At 36.1% G+C, this 21,131-nt stretch overlaps 1 protein-coding gene across 4 annotated transcripts in view; it reads left to right on the forward strand.

The window, feature by feature from the left end:
* The first annotated feature begins 543 nt into the window (after window positions 1-543).
* atp9b (ATPase phospholipid transporting 9B) overlaps window positions 544-21,131 on the forward strand; it is a 162,680-nt gene continuing 142,092 nt past the window's right edge. For 2 of the 4 annotated variants that reach the window (XM_059012751.1, XM_059012752.1), the window contains exon 1: window positions 544-715. In XM_059012751.1, coding sequence (XP_058868734.1) covers window positions 636-715 — 80 coding nt within the window. In that variant the 5' untranslated portion in view covers window positions 544-635. The remainder of the gene's footprint in view (window positions 716-21,131) is intronic. The other 2 variants (XM_033992394.3, XM_033992395.3) reach the window with 2 other exon arrangements.

Consider the following 21,131-nt stretch of genomic DNA (forward strand, 5'->3'; position numbering starts at 1 on the left):
TTGTTTTTTGAATGAAAGTGAATGGACAGATGCTGTAATTGTTAGTGCATATCAGGAGTCCTGTTTATTACTCCAAATAACACTCAGTGCCTATGGGCTACTCGTCCCTACTCCAGTCACCCTCACAGCCTCTAACCGGCGCTTTCTCTGGTAAACTCTTGTAGCTCTGATCATCTGAGCATATCTCTGATATATACACACACACATACACCGGAATACAAGTTAATAGGGGTTAAATACAACATTTTTTATTTTATTATGAAGTGTTTTAATAAACAAAACACAATTCCCCGAATAAAAATAAACTTAATCACTATTACCTAACGTCAGGCCGGAGTTTAGGGCTTCACATTACAATTGGCAACTGATACTGTTAACACAGTGCTAAGAGTTGCTGACACGCAACAAAACACAATTAAACAGAACAGCAATATCAAAAAACGTCAACACATCACTGCAAAAGTTGTGTGTAACTTTGCAATGTAATACAGTACAATATACCCCGCTCACCTGCTGTCCCTCCTGATGCTCCTTCGTCTCACCACCCACCTGTCCTCCCAGCCTCCAATCAGCTGACAGATACGTCACGGCTCCGGCACTCAGGCTGACGTCACCCTGTATACAGTACAACCAAGATGGCTGACAACATCCCGTTGCACCCGGTCTGGAATAATACGAACAAAAATGCACGTTACAACGCGGGGAGACACCACAGGTACAGGATAATACCCTTTACTTGACACGCTGGGGGCCTTAAAACAGTACCCACATTGCTTAAGCAGGGGTTCTGATAATAACGCAACTGGGTAGAATGGGTGGAAGCATAGGCTACAAGCCTGCGTCTGAATTTATAGCCCTGCGATAGATTCATCCGGAGTGGATACATCATGACAGCTGGTGCTGGGTTAGAGAGGAATCTTAGGCCTAATAAAAAAACATATGACACAAACCGACCATTAAGATATTCTAACTGATGACGTGTGACGTTTATAGTCGTATTATATAACCTACCACTGAGAACACTTTTCTGTGTTGTGTTCTGATGCTTGGAATCACAGATGTAAACAAACAAACTACTAAACTGTGCTATATTACAGTAGGAGTTATTTTTTTTTAGTTTATGTTTGAGACTTAACCAGATTAGCATGAAGGAAGTGGAGACAGCACGTAATTTGATAATAGGCCTAATGGTTTGCTAAAGCATGACAGCACATTCAGTGTGAAAATGAAAACCTAAACAACAGTACAGACAGTAAAATCAACAGTAACTACGATATTAGTTACATTGCTTTTGCATATCATAAGTTTTTTATTTTATTAATATCAGCTGCAGTGAATTGCTTGGCCAATGAAATGCGTATTCCTCTGTCTGTTTTAATTGTTAGTTACTTAAGTTTTTTAAAGCCCCTAGCACCCCAAAGTTGTTCCGTAGTGGCTTGTGACAACTGGCATTGTGGGATGTTAAATTAAACACCAGTGTATGATGTATTCTGTGGGCTGGAAACAAGATTCCCATTCCATTGCAATTTAGACATTCCAGGTTTTACTGGAGGCTAGTTAGATAAGATAGAAAAGTAAAAGTTTGGGTCATTTGGCTTAATTTAGCTTCCATTGTAACCCGGAAAAGCTCAAACTACTATGTTTTGGAGTATTATTCTCCGCTGTGCTTTGTGAAAGATTAAACCATAGTTTACAATTGTTATATGACCATGTGAAATATTTTTTAGACTAGTAGGCTATATGCATATTAATTTAAAATATTATAGTTGTAAATGTGCAAACAATGTTGTATAAAGCTATTCCTTTTGGGGTTCCACTTATAGTTTAAATATGGTGATTGGCCTTTTACCAAATCCACCTTTAAGTGGTGTCATTTTAAATAGTTATTAGTTGAGTAAGTTACTACATTTGTGTAAAGAAAAAAAAAAACAAACACTTGGACATGCATAATTCAACAGAAGAACTCCCAAGGGCAATGGCACTCAATTTTGTACCTTTAACCACCCAGCTGCCCATTTATTTTGTCAATATGCATGTCAAAATGTGTATTTTATTTTATTTTTTTAAAGATTTTTCATTTTTAGCCCTCAAATAAGCAATTTGGACAGTTTTCAAAACAATTTTAAAAATACACACTTTTTTGTGTTATTATGAAAAACAGAAATATATATATATATATATATATATATATATATATATATATATATATATATATATATATATAATGTATACAACTGTAGCACTTTAACAATATATAATAAAATAACATACTTTTTTTTCCAATGGCAGCATTACAGTCAGCACTCGGATATCCGTTACCCAGATACACGTCAGTTGCGTTTTACCACCCTTATATTAAGAATAAAGTCAGTCCCCATTATATGTAACAAATTAATGCACTTTCCCGTCACACGCGATTTCTGACTCCGCCACCAGTTTTCTGATGCAAAGCCAGTCTCTTCAATGTTACAATGTACATGTTTATCCGGGACAGCCTGCGTTTTTAATGTTTTTACTTTTTGTTTTGCATGGCAAGTTTTTTTCTTTTACTGATGTGTTATTCTCCCAACTCGTGCGCTAACAAATTTCAATGAAAGAATAAATGAAAGACCACTCTGGATGAAAAACGAAATGAACAGGAGGACTGTCTTCAAATAGTTAAACATTCGAGATAGATTGCTGTAAATATCCTACCTTGGCCCTGCTGAATCAAATCTTCCATGAACAAGCTACCATCATCTCGATCCCTCTTTTGATATGTCAGATATAAGAAAAAGAAAATGGTAACAGTGCCAAAGAAAAGAAAAATACATGCTACAGAAAACTTCACCTTTTACATTTCCTCAAACTCATGTCATATTTTTATATTTCCATATGAAATGTGTGTGTGCAGGGCAGGGGGTTGTTTGGGTGGTAGGTTACAACGTGCTCACCTACATACACGTCAAATCAGATGAAATAATCAGATATGCGTCACACTTGTTTAACCGTCACTAAAGTCAAAATTTTTCGGATATTTGAGTGCTGACACACTCATCAATGCTAACGTCTTTATCTAGTACATATACATCAGAAAACCTGCGTCGCAAATATTCAATCACGTCATACAGGGTGGTTGATGTGATAAACTTACTTTCTATCGTCCACTGTTTCGGGTACTGGTTTGTATTGCTGTTATGTGCATTATTATCTGTTAAGTGTACTTCATCAGCAGAATAAATCGGTTCCTTACAACCCCTTGTAACATCAACAAAGAAATAAATATTCTACCCTTAGCTCATTCTCTGAAGCTAGCTGGCGTACTTTTTTTTTTTTTCCCACAGCTGTGCTGTGTATGGATGGGCCAGTCTGTCAAGCACATTTCTTAGGGACTGCTATTATACAATATAGTCTTATTTATTTAGTGTACCACGTTGAAAAGACGTGTTAAACTTTGCAGATTCACATATAACCCCCTGCACGCTATTCTCACGGGAGTGACAAATTTGGACTCGCTTGCGCTCCACGTGGAAATCGTGGGATAAGCAGCTGGGTGGTTAATCTATCCAAGTCTAGGACCTTGATCTAAACAGGTCCTTAATTATTAAATTGAGGATAATCTTGCTGTTACAGCCAGGTATTCAGTTGTTTAGGCCTAATTGAACAGTGTTCAATTAAGTAATTGCAGACCTGATTGGGACAAGGACCTGGATTGAAATGCACTGAAACAGCGACTGAATACTGCTACTCTAGGAAACAAAATGGTATTACTGTATGTGGTAATTAAAGGTCATATTGGTTGTACATAGAAATGATTGTTACCTTGTGAGCCAACTGTAAAAAAAAGGTACTGGTAAATATTTTCAGCATAACAAAATTATAATAGGCCTACTCAAAGAGGTAATAACTTTTTTTTTTTTTTTAAAGATTTGCATTCTGATATGAAGATTATATTTCTTTAGGCCTGACCTATGACTTACAGTAGGGCTACAGTAGAGGTGATGACACAATGAAACACTGTACTGCTACAAACAAACTCTACCTGGAATAGAGATAACATAATATGAAAATTCTCAGACAATTATTCTGTGGGGTAGTATCACTATAATTGCGATACAGCTCAATTTTACAAAACTGCAAAAAAATAATAATAATAATAATTCTTACAGATTTAAAATGTTAACTATTTAACTTCTTAAACTCCAGATGCAAAAATGAATGTGCACTCCAGGTACCAGATTTTGAATTTATTGTAATTGGTAATTTTACCCCTGAAATTGGTATAAATATTAATATCTGGAAAAAAGTCAATACATTTATAACATTTTTATTAACCCTTTAGGCTCCTGTGTTCTAGATAGTCGTATTTAATAAAGCAAGTCAGACACAAGTTTTTTAAAGTTTTTTTATATATTTTTTTTGTATGAACAAAAACAAACTATATATATATATATACACACATACATACAGTACCAGTCAAAAGTTTGAGTACACCTGCTTGAAACCAGGTTTTTCATGATTATCTATGCTTTTGACTGTATAAACTTGTCTATAAACACTTAATATTTCATTATGTGATACTTGTACTTGTATAAGCTGATAATCATAAGTGAATTACATTCAAAAATGTTATTTTTAAATGAAAATGTAAATCTTGTCAATTTCAATGAAATGGTCACCCAAAGCAAGGGGATTTCAGTCTGAAGCCCAAGTCAGTTAAAAGTCTGAAATGTGTATAACACGGTGTTAGAACACTGGCCTAAGTATAAAAGTGTCTTTGTTAGATGTTCTCCGAGTTAAGTAGCATGTTACCTAATTAACCTTTTGTCACCAATTATTGTTAACAGGTGAGGGTCCATGATTACTAATAAATATAGGTAGCATAGGCACAAGTTTATTATTCCTGAATGTAAGGAATGTAAAGAATGTAAGAAAATGTCAAAATACACTCAGTTAAGCAAAGAAAAAAGACAGTCTGTAATTACTTTAAGAAATGAAGGTCAATCTTTAAGACAAATCGCAAGAACTTTGCAAGTGTCTGTAACTGCTGTGGCCAAGACCATCAAACGATTTGAAGAAACTGGCACTCATGAGGACCGAACAAGGTCAGGCAGGCCAAGGGTGACCTCAGAATCAGAGAACAAGTTCATTCGAGTCACAAGTCTGCAAAACCGGCGATTAACTGCCCCTGAAGTACAAGCTCAGCTAAACGCTACTAGAAGTACGGATCTTTCAACATCAACTGTTCAGAGGAGATTGCGTGAAGCTGGCCTAACTGGAAGAATTGCTGCAAAGAATAAGAGGAAGAGACTTGCCTGGGCCAAAAAACACAGAAACTGGACGTTTGAGGAGTGGAAGTCGGTCATATGGAGCGATGAGTCAAAATTTGAAATATTTGAGTCCAACCGCCGAGTATTTGTAAGGCGCATGAGTTGTGCATGTGTGGTTCCCACTGTCAAGCATGGAGGAGGCAGTGTCGTGGTCTGGGGTTGCTTTGCTGGTGACAGGGTAGGTGATCTTTACCAAGTCCATGTCAAGCTCAACCAGCATGGCTATCATAGCATACTTCAGAGGCATGCCATTCCATCAGGATTACGGCTAGTTGGGCAGTCCTTCATTCTTCAGCAAGATAATGACCCGAAATACACCTCAAAGTTGTGCAAGAACTATCTGGCAAAGAAGGAAAGTAAAGGACAAAATCTAATAAACTGGCCTGCCCAGTCTCCAGAACTCAATTCCATAGAACTTGTATGGGACGAACTGGACAGAAGAGTCAAAGCAAAGCTACCCACAAGTGCCCTACATCTCTGAGAATTGCTGCAGAAGAGCTGGGAAGACATGTGGGGTGATTTCCTGCTGAAACTTGTTAACCGAATGCCTCGTGTTTGTGAGGCTGTTATTAAGGCAAAGGGTGGCTATCTTGAGGAATCAAAGATTTACAGACAATTTTCAATTTTCTTGAACATTGCTTTGATACTCCTTATGTTTTGTTTTGTATATTGTAACATGTGTTTTCATTTTCAAGTATTTACAGAAAAGTATACGACGTAAAACATTGTCAATTATGAAAAAAAACCTAGTTTCCAGCAAGTGTACTCAAACTTTTGACTGGTACTGTATATTAAAAAAAATTATATATATATATATATATATATATATATATATATATATATATATATATAATATACAGTATATATATATAAAACTGCAGTGTATAAAAATTTTAAACAGCTGAAGAAGGGCTTTTGCCCAAAACGTCCTGAAAATAAGATTTTTTAATCTTTTAAACTTTTTTTTTATATTTTTCAAAAAAACTTTATATATATATATATATATAGTTAGCAAAACATGTACACAGTAAAATAAACATTTTTTATACATAACAGAAATATTTATGTTTTCTATGTAAATATGTACAAAATTCTGCACACAATATAAAAGGAATACAAAACATATTTTTTTTGCAAAATAAAATGAAATACGATGTGTATATACTGTACTTTAGATTTGTTGATTTCACAGATAGATAGGGATTTTTGCACGGAACGCAATTGGATAATAAAGTCACTTGATCATTTCGATCTCTCCTCCCTGTCTTCAAAACACATCACATTACTAACACCTCCTTAGGGTATTATGACAGAGAGAGAAGGAATCTGAGCTGCAAATCTCAGTACAAAGGGGATGCAACCAGAAAGCTGTGTTTTTGTTTGTTTATTTGTGTAGCAGAGGACTAGCGAGTCGGGAGCTGCAGCCACTGAGCCAGCATGACTAGCACAGCAGAGCTCAGCAATGTTATGTGGTTAAAATGGCAGGTTTTCACAAAAGGTTTCACAATCTAATAACACAGTACAGTGATTGTTATTAAGTAAAACTGACTATTTTCATAATTATAAGACTGGACAGTCACTTTGTCACCCACACCACTCACCTCCTGACAGGATGTATACAAAGAGGCAAACTTTGACTTATGCAGGTACGGCATGGTACTGCAAGTGCTCTTTCATTTAACGTACATGCGTACGACCTAGCGCTGAAGTGGTTAATAAGCTAAAATGTTGTTAAAAGATTGTTTCTGTCATTCTCGCTATCTGCCATATTTGTTGTGCGCTGCTCTTGTTGATTTTTGTGGCTATATAGTTTGGCGGTATGTTCACAGTGGAAAGGGCCAAACAGCAACACCATTTGACTTCTACAGAGTAGCTAAGGAGTGAAATCCATGAATAAATATCCTGTATGTCTCAAGAGAACAAATTGAAATTCAGAGCGATCTGAATGTTTCTGACCAATGCTGGAAAAATACACTTCTCTGATTACGTCCGACACCGACTGTTTTTTACCCCCCCCCCCCCCCCCCCAGATAAGATATTTTGTATTTGACAATTTTGATATGATGGAACAACTATACTAATAGGGGCACCTACTATGCCGTAAAAGAAACCAAGCAAGTTATGTCAGTTAAGAAGCTACAGATCTGAAAAGTGTCTAAAGCGTACGTCTGACACTGTGGAATTGCCCGTGTCAATTATTTCACCATGAGCCCTTCAAACGCTCAACACCCATGAATGCTTGTTTCAGAACTTTGCAAGAATCCATTTTTAAAGATGGCAACAAAGAAGGAAGCCCCGTGACAAACCACTTGCATATAAAGATTATGCACATTTTATGGTTTTAGTTTTATATATTTATTTATTTATTTATACACGTTTTGTGGTTTCTCTTGATTTAAACTCAAACAATTTGGTAATGTTGTACAATATAACCTAAAACAACATAAATATGTGGTGTTCATGTTTGTACATTTATTAAACTGTGAAGGAGACAGATTACCAAGTCAATTATTTTACTACAAGTCCTTCAAATCCTCATCTATAAGCCCACCAAAGGTCAGTTTGTTAACTCGTGTCCCACAAGGGGTTTCAACCCTTCAAAGATGGGGCCATTTTCGATACTTTCATCCTGAAGCCTTTTTGTGGGGTCATTAAATCACAGTAAAGTAGGTAGACAGTAGCAGAGCTCAATATAGAAAGTCAGTTAAATTATGAGCACACCTACGCAATTTGAAAGTAATATCTTTTCTACTTTAGAAGGCACGTGCACTTAAAAAACACTCATGAATTTGACAATCGGACAATTTTTCAATTTTAAGGCCCCCAGCAACACAGAAATACTAAAGCGGTGGTACGTATTGTGCATGAATTCTACAGAAGACCTACCTGGTTATCTATACAGAAGCATTCATATGGCTACTGACATTCTAAATATAATTTTTAGATCCTCAAAATCACTCCAAAATGAGAAGCATTTCACGTATGACTACAACTATTTGGCCTGGTTTCATACCTGACCTGTATCTTCCACTACACAAAATATAAGCAAAATCAAAATCTTGAGGCGGGGATTTTCCTGGATTTTGGTTGATTTGGTAGAGCAACATCTTTATGAAATATGAACTACTGCACTGTACACATATTCAAAAAGATGCTGCTTGAATTGTATTTGGAGGCAAGCATGACTGTATTCGATTCTATAAGAGAATGTAGAATTCATAAATTATTTCGGGTAGAAAATCTACTGTACAGAGTCGAGTTTTCCCTCCTTTTTTGATTGGGTACCAGATTTATTTAATGTTTTTACAGTACTCATAAGAACATAAGCAAGTTTACAAACGAGAGGAGGCCATTTGTCCCATCTTGCTCGTTTGGTTGTTAGTAGCTTATTGTTCCCAGAATCTCATCAGGCAGCTTCTTGAAGGATCCCAGGGTGTCAGCTTCAGCAACATTACTGGGGAGTTGGTTCAAGACTCCCACAATTCTCTGTATAAAAAAGTACCTCCTATTTTCTGTTCTGAATGCTCCTTTATCTAATCTCCATTTGTGACTTGTTTATTTTTTCAGGTCGAAAAAGTCCCTTGGGTCGACATTGTCAATACGTTTTAGAATTTTGAATGCTTGAATCAGATCGCCGCGTAGTCTTCTTTGTTTAAGACTGAATAGATTCAATTCTTTAAGCCTGTCTGCATATGACATGCCTTTTAAACACGGAATAATTCTGGTCGCTCTTCAATATCATTTTTGTACACAATTTTCTAGATCAGGTCTTACTAATGCATTGTAAAGTTTTAACATTACTTCCCTTGATTTAAATTCAACACACTTCACCATATATCCGAGCATCTTTTGGGGTTTTTTTATAGCTTCCCCACATTGTCTAGATGAAGACATTTCTGAGTCAATATAAACTCCTAGGTCTTTTTCATAGATTCCTTCTTCATTTTCAGTATCTCCCATATGGTATTTATAATGCTCCTATTTTTGTGTCGTCTGCAAATTTAACAAGTTTGCATACTATACCAGAATCTAAGTCATTAATGTAGATTAGGAATAGCAGAGGACCTAATACTGATCCCTGTGGTACTCCACTGGTTACCTCGCTCCATTTTGAGGTTCAGTCATTTCTGTTTTCTACATGTTAAACACTCCCTAATCCATGTGCATGTATTTCCTTGAATCCCTACTGTGTTCAGTTTGAGAATTAATCTTTTATGCAGGACTTTGTCAAAAGCTTTCTGGAAATCTAAATAAACCATGTCATATGCTTTGCAGTTATCCATTGTCGATGTTGCATCCTCAAACAAATCAAGCAGGTTATTTAGACACAATCTCCCTTTCCTAAAACCATGCTGACTTTCTCCCAGGATACTGTTACCATATAGGTAATTTTCCATTTTGGATCTCATTATAGTTTCCATAAGTTTACATATAAGAGAAGTCAGGCTTATTGTCTCTTTGGATCGTTACATTTCCAATTTTCCAGTCTTGGTACAACCCCTGTGCTAAGAGACTGTTGCATGATCTTGGTTAGCGGCTTGTAAATAACTTTTTTCATTTCTTTGAGTACTATTAGGAGGCTCTCATCTGGCCCAGGGGAGCTTTTTATTTAAACATCTCATTTTTATAAATGTATATTTTCAATTTTAAGGAAACACTTCAGGGAAAATCTAACGGTGCCTTTCACTTTTAACAAAATATGGCTCTCTTATTGTGATTAATATAGCTTATTTGCCAGATGAAAAAGACCTAGGCCTAAAGCTTGATATTGGAATCATTTGTACACAACTAGGTCAACTTTGATCGTAGTTGCCTACCAAATTAGCTTTTTGTGTCATTTTACAAAGCTGCCACACAGTCAAAGCCTTGTATCACATATAGTATCATTTGATATTCTGACTGATATTAGGGATGGGCATTTCCGTGTATTTTAGTAATCAAACACGTACAGTGCCTTGCAGAAGTATTCACCGTCCTTGGACTTTTCCACATTTTGTAGTGTTACAACCTGGAATTAAAATTGATTTAATTGGGATTTTTACCATTTGATTTACACAACATACTTAACACTATGAAGGTGCAAAATATTTTTTATTGTGACACAAGTTAATTAAACCAAAAAAAAAGACATTTGTTGGTTGCATAAGTATTCACCCCCCTGAGTCAAAACTTGGAAGAAGCACCTTTGGCAGCAATTACAGCTGTGAGTCTTTTTGGGTAAGTCTCTACCAGCTTTGCACATCTGGATCCTGCAATTTTTGCCCATTCTTCTTGGCAAAATTGCTCAAGCTCTGTCAAGTTGGATGTGGGCCGTTGGTGAACAGCAATTTTCAAGTCTTGCCACAGATTCTCAATCGGATTGAGGTCTGGGCCATTCTAAGACATTCAGGTTCTTGTTTTTAAACCACTCCAGTGTAGCTTTGGCTGTGTGTTTAGGGTCATTGTCCTGCTGGAAGGTGAACTTCCGCCCCAGTCCCAGGTCTCTTGCAGACTGAAACAGGTTTTCCTCTAGAATTTCCCTGTATTTGGCTCCATCCATCTTGCCCTCAATCCTGACCAGTTTCCCAGTCCCTACCGATGAAAAGCATCCCCATAACATGATGCTGCCACCACCATGCTTCACCGTGGGGATGGTGTTCTCAGGGTGATGAGCAGTGTTGGCTTTGCGCCACACGTAGCATTTTGCGCTAAGGCCAAAAAGTTCAATTTTGGTCTCATCAGACCAGAGAACCTTTTTCCACATGTTTGCTGTGTCTCCCACATGCCTTTTGGCAAAATCCAAACGGGATTTGATATGGTTTTTTTTCAGCAATGGCTTTCTTCTCGCCACTCTTCCATAAAGCCCAGCTTTGTGGAGCGTCCGGATTATAGTTGTCCCATGGACGGTTTCTCCCATCTCAGCTGTGGTTCTCTCCAGCTCCTTCAGTGTTACCATTGGCCTCTTGGTTGCTTCTCTGACTAATGCCCTCCTTACATGGTCACTGAGTTTTGGTGGACGGCCTTCTCTAGGCAGAGTCGCAGTTGTGCCGTATTCTTTCCATTTTTTAATAATGGATTTAATGTTGCTCCGGGGGATGTTCAAAGTTTGGGATATTTTTTTATAACCCAACCCTGATTGGTGCTTCTCCAGAACTTTATTCCGGACTTGTTTTGATAGCTCCTTGGTCTTCATAATGCTGTTTGTTTAGATATGCTCTCTAACAAACTCTGGGGCCTTCCAGAAACGGGTGTATTTAATCTGAGATCATGTGACACTTTAATTGAGTGTAAAATGGAACATTTGTTGTCATAAGCACTTTCAATACTGTACGTACTTTAATGCTAACTTACGATGTATAAATTAATTACAACCTTACTTTTTAACTGTAATGCTACTTTGAACTACTGTACAAAAACTTGGTATTATAATAAAAACAAAAACAATTATTCATATTTGCTTTATTGACCATAAGCAATATGGCCGAGAAGCAAATAAAGACAAATTCCAACGCTGCAGATGGAATATACGTAACAAAAGGCCTGCATGCAAATAAAGTAGATTTGTAAAGAAACGATAATGTTGTATTCCTGATTAACTATATATTTTTTAAATTGAAAACCTGGACTTATTGGTCACATGTTTCTGGCAAGATTGTTTTTTTCAAATGACTGTAGATGTATAGAGAAAAAGAAATAAATGCGGTCATGTAAATCTCCCCACTACTAGCCAATAGCATCATTTTTTTTTTTTTTTTTTTAAATGAGTTCCCCTCGAGTTACGTTTGATATTAATTATGCTGATGCAGTTTTAAGAAACGTAATGAAAGCAGGACTTCACTTCCCACTTTCTTAGAGCTTAGTGTTCTGGCACTGAGAGCAGAGCAAGCACAGTTTGCAATATTGAATAAGCGAATTAATTATGATTTATGAATTTAAAAACCTGAACTTCTGGAGCATTTGGTCTCCCTTAATATAAAGAGCAGTGGGGGATGCCTGGTTGAGTAAAATAGTTGGTTGTCCTTTGATCTTTATGGAATTTTGGATATTGCTATGCCTTTTGGATTTTTCGTTATTTTAGACAGAAAAAAAAACTCTATTTGTGGCTTTTAGTGTTTGTTTCTTATTGTTAAAAAATGGTCAAAATGAATAAATGAAGAAAAAAGGATTTGTGTACTATAACATTAAGACTTGTACTTTATTGCTTTTGTCTCCTCACGTCTTGACTACTGCAATGCCTTGCTTGCTGGTGCTTCAAAACATGCTCTCAGTAGGTTACAGTATGTTCAGAACTCGGCTGCTCGAATTCTAACTAGATCTAAATCCTTGGAACATAGAACACCTGTGTTGGCATCCCTGCATTGGCTGCCTGTTAAGTCCAGGATTGATTTTAAAATATTACTGCTGACATATAAGGCCTTGAACGGTTTGGCACCAAGCTACATCTCCGATATATTAATTGAATATATTCCTGTGCGGAACCTGCTATCTGCTGAAGCTGGGCTCTCAAGAGTCCCAAAAAACTAGGCTCCAATATATGGCGGGAGAGGGCATTTTGCTGTTATGCACCCAAGGTATGGAATACCCTTCCACAGACAATTAAGGATTAAAAAAAAAAAAGTTTAGATTTAAGTCACTTCAAAATGCATCTTTTTAAATTGGCATATCAGCCTATGTAGGAGATCTGCTTTTATGAATTTGTATAGTTTGTGTGATTATTTTTGATTATGTGTTAGTGTGTCTTTAGACTGTAAAGCTCTTTGAGATGTGCTGTGTGAATTGTGCTATATAAAATAAAGATTATTATTATTATTATTATTATTATTAATAATAATAATAATAATAATAATAATAATAATAATAATAATAATAATAATAATAATTTATTTCTTAGGAGATGCCCTTATCCAGGGCGACTTACAGTCGTAAACAAATACATTTCAAGAATCACAGTGCAAGTAATAATACAATTAAGAGCAAGATAAATACAATGATGAATACAATGACTTTGGTCTTAGGTCTTTTGCAGACTGAAGCAGGTTTTCCTCAAGGATTTGCCTGTATTTAGTCCATCCATTTTGACCTCTACCCTGACAAGCTTCCCTGTCCCTGCCATTGAAAAACATCCCCATAGCATGATGCTGCCACCACCATGCTTCACAGTAGGGATGGTGTTACGTGGGTGATGTGCTGTGTTGAGTTTGCGCTAGACATAATGCTTTGCATTTAGGCCAAATAGTTCAATTTTTGTTTCATCGGACCACAGAATCTTTTGCCACATCTTTTCAGAGTCTCCAAGTGGAATTTGACATGGGCTTTTTTCAGAAATGGCTTCCTTCTTGCCACTCTTCATTATAGGCCACATTTGAGGAGTACCTGAGCTATTGTTGACACATGGACAGTTTCTTCCATCTCAGCCAAGCTAGTGCCCGTGGAAGCACATACTGTTACTTTTTTCCTCTAGATCAATCCTCAGAGAATGCAAAGTTGAACAAATAGCCAGTAAATAATATACTATTATAATATATAACCCAAATCACCACACAACAATATTATTATTTACAGACAGGGCCCTGCCCTGCCACAGGGTCTTACAGCAATACTTACATTTTAGGACCCACATCCCCTACAGGGTAAAGGATTAGGCTGAAGTTCGAATAAAACTTGTCAGTTACCCCTCGTCTGGTAATTTGAAAAGAGCTTTGAAACAAACTTTAACCCTTAGCGGTCCATTTATTCAGCGCGTCTCAGGCGCGTCAGGTCGAATTTATTTTCACACGTGTAGTTTATTTTAGACGCGCTGTTTAAAAGTATTTTTTTTGACTCGTTTTATCACCAAACACCTCAATAATGCAATCCAAGTCATTATTTTATTACTATAACATCTAAAAAAAACTCTGCAAATGTCTGTGATATTCTTTGAGCGCTGGATGCAGAAGCAGCTATCTTGTTTGTTTATGTCCGTGTTATCTCTGTGGTGCCGGGGCTATCTGTATTCATCAGATACGCCCCTTATTTATTTATTTTTTTTTCAACTTCTCTCGGCTCCTATTGGTCTCACTCAGCCAAACGAATAGAGACCTGTTCTTTTTGATGATGTTGGACAGGATCCGACATTGGACCGGAAAGGGAAAATTGCAATGTCGGACCAGGTAAGTGTACAAAGTTGTCAGATGTTAACAATGAAAAGAAAAACTACAGGTACATTATTTAAACAGTTGTAGCAACACATGGGGACGTTTAACTATATTTTTCGGAACCCTGCTACTTACTATTTAAGTGTAAATAGGCTTGCTACTTTGCGATTGTAAACGGTAAAGCTCGTTAAAAGTCAAATTCCCCAAAAATATGAGTTCGACTGAAATAAATTTTATGTAGGATAAACGTCGGTAAAACCACTATTTTTTTTTTTTATTACCAAAAATAATAAATTAAGAAATCATCTCGTCTGTGTAGTTTTTATGCTTGCTGTCTGTCCTGTCTCTGTTCCACTCTGAATGGCTAGGGGTCGCTGTCAGTCAAATCAGTGATTCCTTAATAGGCTTGTGTAGTTTAACCGTCAGTCATTTCATCCTGTCCTGACAGATCTCTTTGGCTGAAGTAGCGCTAGAATGCTCTCATTCGTTTACCTTTGCGGTCCATTTATTCAGCGCGTCTCAGGCACGCCAAGTCCAATTTATTTTCACACGCGCAGTTTATTTTAGACTTGCTGTTTAAAAGTATTTTATTAATGTGATCCAAGTCATTATTTTATTACTATAACATCTCAAAAAAGCTCTGCAAATGTCCGTAATATTCTTTGAGCACTGGATGTAGAAGCAGCTATCTTGTTTGTTTATGTCCGTGTTATCTCTGTGGTGCCAGGGCTATCTGTATTTCTCAGATACGCCCCCTTTTTTTTTTTTTTTTTCTCGGTTTCTCTCGGCTCCTATTGGTCACACTCGGCCATTGAATGGTTTTCTCGGCTTTTTCCAGAGACCTGGTTTTTTTTTTACGTCTTTTTGATGATGTCGGACAGGGTCCGACATTGGACCAGAAAGGGAAAATAATAATGTCGGACCAGGTCCGACATAGGACCGCAAAGGGTTAAATGACTGTCAGTCATCAGACCGACTGTGCACTTTCAATTGCCAGCTATAGCCTGTCATTCAAAGCGCCTACTTTGAAATTAGCGGGTTAAGGTGTAGGTAAGCGTTTGCTATTATAGGTATATACAGTGACAGTTACTAGTTTGATTTGAAAATGGGGCGCAAGATGAAAACACTTAGTGAGTACTGTGCACAATACCCTGATCGACGGCAGAAGTCTACGTCCAAAAAAAAAAAAAAGCAGGAAAGGACACTAAAATAAAGGTTGACTTTTTTTTTTTTCCATAAAAGGAACATGAAGCCAATGTTATTGGAAATGATCTCATTTCAGAAATAAAATACCTTTGAACTTTAATGGAACAAATTAGTGTGGGTTTTGCTGCAAGCATTGTAGAAGTTTATATAATTGGCAGTCTGTGTCTGGAGCAGTCCTGGGGGTGGGAAGGGAATGCGATACACCACAGGGATTGAACTGCCCTTTCTGTATCACAAGAACCACCAGACTTCCAGCATTCAAGGTTTGGGTGTCCATTCAGAGCTTGAGGGCTGTTAGTTAACTAAGCATACTAATTTCAAGATTAAAAACTACCTGTCCTGCTGAATTAAGTTATCTTTGGTCTGTTTACAGCATGGACCTCAAAGTATAATATTTTACCGTTTACAATATAATTACTTGTCATTAAAACACACTTATGTGATACTCTTGTTTTTTTGTTTTTTTTTTAATTTCTTGAGCCAATAAGGTATTTTTTTCTGACAACATTTTTGCCTGTTTTCCAGAGAAATTAAAGGGCTTGTACTGTAGCTAACAAAACAATTTTTATGAATTCATCTACTTTCATTCGCTGTATAGGTTTCAAATGTGAAATGTTTTCTTTTTTTTCTTTTTTTTTTTTTTAAGAGGCATATATTAAAGCAAACATGTTTTTTTCATTAAAAAAAAAAGATAATAATAATAAAATCTGGTACTATACCAGGCAAAAATAAATAGACCTGCTGTTTGCACACCTTACTTGGACTTCCTTGGACATGGAGTGCAATTGTCCCCACCTTATGGTCACTGCCTCCCCCTCTCTATGTGTACAATATGTAGATTCTCTGCTTGTGTTTTATACTGCAGTGTGGAATCTGCAGATATTTCAAAGGCAACGCTTTACTGTATCGGAGCTTCCCAACCCTGGTCCTGAGGACCCCATGTGTCTTCTGGTTTTCATTCCAACTGAGCGCTCAGTTACTTAACTAAACCCTTAATTTAATAATTTGGTCAATTAGACCTTATTACTTTTTTCAGCTCTTAAACAGTTGCAGATTTCAAGTTAGCTATAACATTTCATAAGTAACATGAGCGCTGCAACTTTTTAGGAGCTGAGAACAATTAAAAAGGTCTAATTAAGCAAATTATTAGTTCAATTAAAGGTCTAGTTAAGTAATTGAGAGCTCAGTTGGAATGAAAACCAGAAGACACATGGGGTCCCCAGGACCAGGGTTGGGAAGCCCTGCGTGTAGATGAAACGTTGCTGAGCTTCCTTATGCACACTTCATATGTTGTAGTTCAAACTGACTCCAGTGGTCTAGATGCATTTTAAATATTTGTATATCCTGAATTAACAAAAATAAATAAAATAAGTGAAGAACCAAAATACTGTTAGAACAACCAAAAAAACCCCATAATGCTGGGAAATTCCGACTAAGCTTGCAAGGTCTCGCTAGCTTTTCTGTTCATGTGTTTCTTAAACGCACATGCCCAAAATTTTGCGTCCCAGCTATCAAATACTAAACTATTGTTAACACAAAGGCTAATAAACTCCAGGGATGTGCATTTTGGTACATTTTTATGAATGTTTAAACTCTATGTAATATAGTAGTTTAAACAATCTCTGTCTGTGTATAGATTTACATCTGAACACAGACATACTTTTTTCTTTGTTATATACTAACAGCAGACTGTTCGCATGACAACGAGACAGGATTCTAAGCACTGTTTGTTGCCTTCATCTACGTGTGTTTTCATATTTTTGTGCATTCCAATAACAGCAACAGCATCGTCGTGTCTGTGTCTTTTAAGTGAAGATTCTTGAACATCTGTACATCCACGTGTATATAATTTATTTATTTTTTTTGTCCAGCAGCTCTTTCACACCCACTACAGTACATCTTGCCATCTCGATAAACAAGCCAATAAGAACTTAGTTTTTGTTTGCATTTTTCTGCATCACTACTGCTTGCAAATGCTTCGGTCACTGTAGTACTCGTACAGTCAGAAGTAGATGACTGAGATTCAGATGGGTGATCTGAAGATGCTGACTGCTTATCAAAAAAACTTCCGACTGACAACTGATTTGCTGTCAGTGTACACTCCGCACTAGGTATTAATTTTTATGCTTAAAAAAATCTGTCAGTACATCCCTGTTAAACTAGTGGGGAAAATAACAAAAGCACAACGTTAAATTAGGCGACTGCAAAAGTGAAATGCGAGTTAAAAGTAGGACCACGGATGGACAATTCATGTAATTTTATTGTCAGTTCTGTTTGAAAAAAAATTAAAGGGACCAGAATTAGGCTCATGCAAGATATGAAGGTAAATTTTCCCTTTCTGAGTTTCATTATAAAACTGAATCAGCTAAATTTGTTTAAAGGGACGTCACCTGATTAAAACCCAAAAACTTCAAGCCCTACTTGTGTGTGTGTGTGTGTTCACATTTACTGTTTCCAAAATACTTGTTTTATTTCTTAGCAATATGGACCTCTGTTAATATGGGGCATAACACATTATTTTTAAATAAAATACAGTGCATGGTGGGATACTATCGTATTGATTTCCACAGTTCATTGTGCTGCTAGGAACTGTAACCGAACTATTTTAATAATAATAGTGTTCGCATTACGCCTGACAAAACATGGTACTTCAGTGTGGCCGCTTTGAGCTGGATTAAAACGTTTTTGAGTATGATTCTCGAGATCGGTTATGTAGTGTGGACAAGGCCTAAAAGTAAATATCCTTAATATTGCTGGTGTAAGCCAAATATGAGACTTATTGCTGCCACCTACAGGACTGGTGTGTATCTTAATCAATGCTGTTATAGTGCAGAAGAGTTTTTTTTTTTTTTAAAAAGCAAGCATTTTATGGTCATTTTGCTACAGTGTAATAGATTACCACAAATATGCATGTCTGGGTCCGTTTCCCATTTTGTGTGTCCCTTGAACGCGAAACAAAATATTTTCCCATCCAATGGATTTATTTTGCATCTAGGACGCAAATTTTGTGTTAGCACGACCTCTGAAGCTTGTCTCTATACAGGTAGCTCTCTGCAGTTAATTGTATTAATACTTGTACTGTGATTATTGAAATGTATTTTTGTTTACGACTGTAAGTCGCCCTGGATAAGAGCGTCTGCTAAGAAAGAAATAATAATAATAACACACAACAAACTACAGCAGCGCACAGATCAACAAACTAAATGCAAAACAAGAAACTGACTACAAACATGCTTTTTCTTTCATTTAGCTACACCTGTACTAGAGGTCTGAATTCTACTTATGTTCCAGTGTTTCAGGACAAAACAAATCTGTTTAAATCAGGTAACATTCATTTTTAACAATAATTAGTACCCTGGAAAATATTGAGTGTGTGACTGAAAAGGTAAAACACCAAGCTCCTTAAAACAAATCCTTGGAATTCAGTGGTTAAAAAATATAATGAACAGGTCCTGTTCTCTTTATATTTGTTTTACTGTAGTTGCCATAATTTAGTGCTTTCTCTTTGTATAACAATTTTATTTTTCTTTTTGACCTCAAAGTTGAAATAAAAATGTAAAAACAAAATAAAGGAAAACCACATTGGTTTATCGTTTGGACCTAGCATCAGTGTTTTGTGTGATTTTGTTTCATACAAAAAAAAAAAGTTTTTTAACAGAAATTTGAAATATAGAGAAAAACCACATTGGTTACAGTTCGCATATGGCCCCTCACAATTATTTAAAACAATATGATATCTAGTGGCTTCCAGACACATAGCATGTGGTTATTGTCTAAACACAAAGTTCTTATTTTTTTAAGCCATAAAAATTTGAATATACAATTAAATATAGAAGGAAACCACAGTGGTTACTGTCCAACAGCGATACAAACCCTTAAAAATAACGTGAATTCAGAGGGTTTTAGCAACAGTAATCTATGTGTGGTCGCAATGCCTCACAAAAGTTTTCAGTCACAAAAATTGTATGTAAAATATAGTAGGAAACCAGAATGGACTCAGTTAAAATTTGCAAATTGTGAGTGTATATCAGCTCTTCTGTACTTCTGCAGTCTGGTTTTTGATATACGGTAGCTGCATTTTGGTTTATTTTTCAAGCTCATTTCAATACCCGCTTTTAAATAGTGGCATGATGATTACAGGGATGTGAATATCAAGGCATTAAATATCAAAGATGATAAGATGTAGGTAATATCATCTAAGCTATAAAGAAATACATTATTCATTACTTTTTTGTTGTCTCCAAATTCAAAGCAGAATTTTTACACAAAAGGAAAGTTACCTTTTGAAATGTGTAATTAAAATAATGCAATGTAAAACACAATGCTTTAAGCATGTATTCTTTTATAAGTGACTGCAATGACATTTTTTCATATTAATTACACTCTATGAAGGTCTTCAGTTTTGATGTTTCAAAGTGTTACATTTTTTGTAAACATTGACATGTCTTTGAAACTGCATCTCTGTGGTATCTGTTTTCTTTGAGATCGTAAGCTTAACTACAGCAAGTCTCTGCTAGGTTTTTATGAAACTTCAAGTAAATACACTTAATTATGCCTAATAATGCCTTGTTTCCATTTGCCACTGGGTTACTATAAGTTAAAAATCTGAGTCTCTCCTCTGTGGCCATATTCGGACTGCTCCCATTTCCATCAGAAGGAGAGAAATCAATCTGCTTCTGGACATGTACAGCGTTGGTCACGCGACAGTAATATAAACCCAGAAACTAAAATAACAGAAATGTCCCGTGACACAATCCGTATGTTCTGTTTAGGTTAAAAGTAATACCAAAGATTTTTGCTATTTTTATGTATGTATGTATGTATGTATGTATGTATGTATGTATGTATGTATGTATGTATGTATGTATGTATGTATGTATGTATGTGTTGTTTTGGATCCCACTTGCTTATTGTTAGTATTACTCGTGGAACCAGCAAGTAATATTTCCTAAAAAGGAGTTTGATCATTTCCTCAATGGTCTTGTTACATTTTTTATGCAAAAATTAGCCTACTGATACATGCTCCTTATCATTTGAATCATGAGAATGACTGTAACAGTCGTGGGATATCAAGTTGGACAACTAAGCTGTTTACCCGTTTACAAAAGTATGGCCGGTTAACACTTACAACACAGATTATGCAGGGTTGACTGATTTAAATCAAGTCGATGTAAATTGTGATTTAAATCACTTGGTTTAAAAAAATAAATAAATCATTGATTTAAATCATTTTTTTCTTTTACTGCCAATTTAATATAGTTTCTCAAGGAAAATACATCAAAGGTATGTTTTAAAAACCTTTTTATTAACACACAAACATTTCAAACTCTTACTGACTATGAACTAAAATGTGCATTGAAGTTTACATTCTGGCCTAATTTAATATACATTATTAAGCACATGTAGTTCTCTTAGCACGTAATTAAAGTGAATACCCATTGTCGTTTTGTAGGTTACCCCTAGCTGCTAAGGATTTTTCTGGAACCTATTTACTTATAAACAG

Source organism: Acipenser ruthenus, chromosome 3, assembly GCF_902713425.1.
Source record: "Acipenser ruthenus chromosome 3, fAciRut3.2 maternal haplotype, whole genome shotgun sequence".
Taxonomy (NCBI): domain Eukaryota; kingdom Metazoa; phylum Chordata; class Actinopteri; order Acipenseriformes; family Acipenseridae; genus Acipenser; species Acipenser ruthenus.